The 6,000-nt window shown below is 46.3% G+C and overlaps 1 protein-coding gene across 1 annotated transcript in view; it reads left to right on the top strand.

Moving 5' to 3' along the window:
• Positions 1 to 2,258: 2,258 nt before the first annotated feature.
• Positions 2,259 to 6,000, top strand: part of LOC143767339 (uncharacterized) — a 200,490-nt gene continuing 196,748 nt past the window's right edge. The window contains exon 1 of the mRNA XM_077255574.1: positions 2,259 to 2,316. Within this exon, the coding sequence (XP_077111689.1) occupies positions 2,290 to 2,316 (27 nt within the window). The 5' untranslated portion in view covers positions 2,259 to 2,289. The remainder of the gene's footprint in view (positions 2,317 to 6,000) is intronic.

Below are 6,000 nucleotides of genomic sequence, written 5' to 3'. Positions count from 1 at the left end.
TCTGCTGTGCAGGGCTGCAGGCTTACCAAGTGTCTGCTCTGAGCCGGGGGTCTCAGGGAAGCCCGCAGGGAGCCCCCTCCCTGCGCGTTGCTTCCCTATACCGCCGGTACACCGCGATCATGTTTGATCGCGGTGTGCCGGGGGTTAATGTGCCGGGGGCGGTCCGTGACCGCTCCTGGCACATAGTGCCGGATGTCAGCTGCGATATGCGATCGCGTATGACGTACTATCCCGTCGGTGGTCATACGGGCCCACCCCACCTCGACGGGATAGTACGTCAGATGTCAGGAAGGGGTTAATGAACAAATTACTGAATTTACCAGACTAGCTAATATTTTGGCTAAAATTTGCATATCTTATTTGTAGTAGGAAAATTCACCAGTAAGAATAATCATTTATGGGTTCTTAAAATGCTGGCAGGGCACATGCATGACTGCTACTTGATTCATCCCCTCTGGATCTTCACTAAGCTTCTCTGGGCAGTCCTATAGAGAATTAATTGATTTGTGGTCATTAGTGATGAGCGAGTATACTCGTTGCTCGGGTGACCTCCGAGTATTTATAAGTGCTCGGAGATTTAGTTTTCATTGCCTCAGCTGCATGATTTATGGCTGCTAGACAGCTTGAACACATGTGGGGATGCCCTAGCAACCAGGCAACCCCACATGTACTCAGGCTGGCTAGCAGCTGTAAATCATGCAGTTGTGGCAATGAAAACTAAATCTAAGTTTTGACCCCATCTCTCTACGGACTTTTCTTTGCTAATTTTCTATCCTTTCATTGGGTTGTGTTTCACAGATTTAGTCAACATGTTTCCTTAAGCACACACGGCTACACTCCGTTCACAACAAACACGTAAGGCTCTGCTCCATAAACACACAGCTCCACTCAGTATACCTTGTACGCACACAGCTCTGCTCCATACACCTCGTACATAAACCGCTCTGCTCCGTACACCTCATACACACACAGCTCTGCTCCGTACACCACATACACACACGGCTCTGCTCCGTACACCTCATAAACACACAGCTCTACTCCGTACACCACATACACCCACGGCTCTGCTCCGTACACCTCATACACACACGGCTCTGCTCCGTACACCTCATACACACACAGCTCTGCTCCGTACACCACATACACACACGGCTCTGCTCCGTACACCTCATACACAGACGGCTCCGCTCCGTACACCTCATACACACACGGCTCTGCTCCATACACCTCATACACACACGGCTCCGCTCGTATACCTCATACACAGACGGCTCCACTCCGTACACCTCATACACACACGGCTCTGCTCCATACACCTCATACAGCCACGGCTCTGCTTCGTACACCTCATACACACACGGCTCCGCTCGTATACCTCATACACAGACGGCTCCGCTCCGTACACCTCATACACACACGGCTCTGCTCCATACACCTCATACACCCACGGCTCTGCTCCGTACACCTCATACACAGACGGCTCCACTCCGTACACCTCGTACATACACGGCTCTGCTCCATATACCTCATACACACTGCTCTGCTCCATACACCTGGTACTTACATACACGGCTCTGCTCCGTACACCTTATACACACACGGCTCTGCTCCGTACACCTCATACACACACGGCTCCATACACCTGGTACTTACATACACGGCTCTGCTCCATACACCTCATACACACAGGGCTCTGCTCCGTACACCACATACACACACGGCTCTGCTCCGTACACCTCATACACAGACGGCTCCACTCCGTACACCTCATACACACACGGCTCTGCTCCGTACACCACATACACACACAGCTCTGCTCCGTACACCTCATACACATATGGCTCCGCTCTGTACACCTTGTACACGCATGGCCCTGCTCCATACAACTCGTACACACACAGCTCTGCTCCGTACACCTCGTACACGCACGGCTCCGCTCCGTACACCTCGTACACACACGGCTCCGCTCCGTACACCTCGTACACCCACGGCTCTGCTCCGTACACCTCGTACACACACGGCTCCGCTCCGTACACCTCGTACACGCACGGCTCCGCTCTGTACACCTCGTACACACACGGCTCCGCTCCGTACACCTCGTACACACACGGCTCTGCTACACTCACACTATAAACCCCTCCTGACCCCACACAGAAACTTCCCCTCATCCAGCACCATGACAACCAGCACAGCAGAGTCCTGCATACACTGAGGCCCTGATCATGTGACCCCTGACTCCTCCCCTCCTGTGACCTCATCACAGGTCCTGTGCGCACAGAACAGCCATATATGTGGTGTGCGGCTCTGCAGGTGGAGGTAGGTGCTGGAGATTCCCCATTACTGGGCGGGGGCAGGGGGCAGTAACCCCTCCATTCCCGGAGATAGTGCCTCCTGATACCACTTCTCTATTACTTCCTCCTCTAACAGGAAGTTTCATTCTTCCTTGCTGTGAGGCTGAGATGGTGGGAAGTGCCTAGAGCTGTAAGTGCAGTTATTTTGTGTATTTTACCCCTGTATAGATAGTAACGTGGGGGATGGGAGCCTGCTCTCTTTATGGGTTAACTATGTGGAGATTCCCCATTACTGGAGGCTGGGTACTTTAACCCCTTCATTAACAGAGAAACCGCTTTTTCCGCCAGGATGAGGTCGTCATCTCTGTATTACAGGACTTATTGGGGGATACAGGCGTAATTATCAATGGTTTTGATCCCTGGACCCCCTTTGATATAAGACCCCTCTTCTCACCTGATCCAGTCCCGGTTGCAGCTTTGCCTGCTGTTCAGGACGTAGTCACTGGTTCCAGCCTTAATTCATTGGGAATTAATAAACGTGACACCGACCTCACAAGAGGCCACGTGGCGTCCTGAGGGAATCACTCACTAATAGTTATAGTTCGGCCTCGTTCACACCTACGTGTTGTAGCTTCAGTTTTTTCCATCATATTCTATGGTGTTATTCACATGTCTGTGTTTTTCTAGCAGCACAAATGACAAAAGCCCATACAGGTCTATGGGTCTGTGACAAATGCATATCCGTGTGTCGCCATATTTATCATTGCAAAGAGTAAGAGGAGCTGTGTCACTTATATATTCATACGTGAGAAACACTGATGGTAAAAGCGGACACTCGGACCGGGCACTGATAGTAAAGGCAGATACTCGGACCGGGCACTGATGGTAAAAGCGGATACTCGGACCGGGCACTGATGGTAAAGGCAGATACTCGGACCGGGCACTGATGGTAAAAGCGGATACTCGGACCGGGCACTGATGGTAAAAGCGGATACTCGGACCGGGCACTGATCCAAAACACTGATGACATCGGAAGCATTTTTTTTTTTTTACTCTCGTGTTTAAGCATGGACATGTGAATGAGGCCTTAGAAGGGTTGAAAAAAGACTTTGGTCCATCATGTTTAACCTTTCTCCATCGATTCTACATTCTCCATCACTAGATTCTATATTACCCACAGTGCCATTTGTTGTAAGGAAAAGTATCCAGCCCTTTATAAAAGCTATTATAGTGTCTGCCATTCCTACCTCCTGTGGTCGGCATTCCACAGTCTGACTGCTCTAACTGTAAATAACTCTTTCCTGTTTAACTGCCGGAATCGCCTATCTTCCACCCGTAATGAGTGCCCCCTAGTCCTTAGTATGGTCTTTGGAAGGAATAAGTCATGTACTAGTCCTCTGTACTGACCTCACATATCTTTATACACACATGGTCAAAATTGTTGGTACCCCTCGTTTAATGACAGAAAAAACCACAATGGTCACAGAAATAACTTGAATCTGACAAAAGTAATAATAAAAGATCTATGAAAATGAACAAATGAAAGTCAGACATTGCTTTTCAACCATGCTTCCACAGAATTAAAAAACAAATAACTAATGAAATAGGCTTGAACAGAAATGATGGTACCCCTGAAAATAATGTGATTAAAAAGGACATGTTAAATCAAGGTGTGTCCACTTACTAGCATCACAGGTGTCTACAATCTTGGAATCAGTGAGTGGGCCTGTATATAGGGCTCCAGATACTCACTGTGCTGTTTGGTGACATGGTGTGTATCACACTCAACATGGACCAGAGGAAGCGAAGGAAAGAGTTGTCTCAGGAGATTAGAAAGAAAATTATAAATAGACATGTAAAAGTTATAAGACCATCTCCAAGCAGCTTGATGTTCCTTGTGACTACAGTTGCACATAATATTCACAAATTTAAGATCCATGGGACTGTAGCCAACCTCCCTGGACGTGGCCACAGGAGAAAAATTGATGACAAATCAAAAAGACGGATAATACGAATGATAACAAAAAAGCCCAGAAAAACTTCTAAACAGATTAAAGGTGAACTTGAAGATCAAGGAACATTAGTGTCAGGTCGCACCATCCGTCCGTGAGCCAAAGTGGGAGACCAAGGAAGACGCCATTGTTGGAAAAAATCATAAAAAAGCCAGACTGGAATTTGCCACACTACTTGTTGACAAGCCACAAAGCTTCTGAGAGAATGTCCTATGGATAGATGAAACAAAAATGGAATTTTTTGGCAAGACCCATCAGCTCTATGCTCACAGATGGAAAAATGAAGCAAATCAAGAAAAGAACACTGTCCCTACTGTGAAACATGGAGGAGGCTCTGTTATGTTCTGGGGCTGCATCCGGCGCAGGGTGTCTAGAATCTGTGCAGGGTACAAAGAAATCTCAAGACTATCAAGGGATTCTAGAGAGAAATGTGCTGCCCAGTGTCAAAGTGTTATGCCCACAGGGTGTGATGATGTATAGTGGCCTCACTAGACCACTGATGGTGCACTGGTAGCTGTATACCTGATACTCAAGAGACAGGAGAATGAGCTTGATAAAACCAAATGTATATATTAACCCCCTTCAAGACCTTGCCCTTTTCCATTTTTGCTTTCTCGTTTTTCGCAACCCTCCTTCCCGGACCCATAACTTTTTTACTTTTCCATCAATATGGCCATGTGAGGGCTTGTTTTTTGCGGGACAAGTTGCACTTTTGAACGACATCATTGGTTTTAGCATGTTGTGTACTAAAAAATGGGAAAAAAATTACAAGTGCGGTGAAATTGCAAAAAACTCCGACGAAGCAACGTGTCAAACGCGCGTTGGAGTGTGAGGCGGCAGGATCACTACACCAAACATGAGCACTGGTTAGTATGCATTGTGCTTCTTTTGAAATACAATGATAGAGGAGGTTCTTTGAGGAAATATGCCATTTATTGGTAGCTATTGGCAATATAGCATTATGTGGTTCTTGAAACTATAATTGTGGAGGAGTCTTCTAAAGATATATGCTATTTATGCAATTATTGGTAAGGGGTTACATGTTTGTCTCCTCCCCTCACAGTTATTTATTGAATCTTATATTGTCTAAGTGACCAGTGTTGTGGAATTATAAAATATTGAGACTTGTTGTACAAAAAAATCATATATATTGACCTGCCCCTCTTGTTTTTATATTTTTCATTTTTGTGTATTGTTCTTGATTTGGTGTTTGATTTTTTGGATTTTAATTTGAGTGAGAAAATTTCTTCAAGTAGTTTCTTTTTTTTCTTTTGGATATTTATATGTATCTACTTGAAATATATTTATATTTATTTAGGGTAATGATATTCTCCTAATTTATTGGATTAAAAAGTAAGCATGAACCTGGTCAAGTTATGTGGCCATGGAATTGTTCAGGAAAACCCGGTATGGGCTTTTATTTTTGAAACAGAATGCAGGAAGGTAGTGAGGCTGGTCCGTTTGCTCCAGGCCAGATTTTACAAGTGGCCCATGGCTACAAATTCCATGTAGAAAAGCCCTGCAACAAGGGTTTGGGTGTGTCAGTTTGGAGTTGGCAATCTGTGGAGGAGTCGGCTCTGCAGAAGCTCTGTCTGAGTGATGTAGCACAGAACCAGCAGAGGGAACTCCTGGCACCCCGCAGCATGATATGGTGGTGCAGTTGCCCTCGGCAACCAGACACATTTATGAACTGTCTT

Source organism: Ranitomeya variabilis, chromosome 4, assembly GCF_051348905.1.
Source record: "Ranitomeya variabilis isolate aRanVar5 chromosome 4, aRanVar5.hap1, whole genome shotgun sequence".
Taxonomy (NCBI): Eukaryota; Metazoa; Chordata; class Amphibia; order Anura; family Dendrobatidae; genus Ranitomeya; species Ranitomeya variabilis.
Note: the sequence above shows the minus strand (reverse complement) of the source record. Positions and strands in the feature narration are given on the sequence as shown.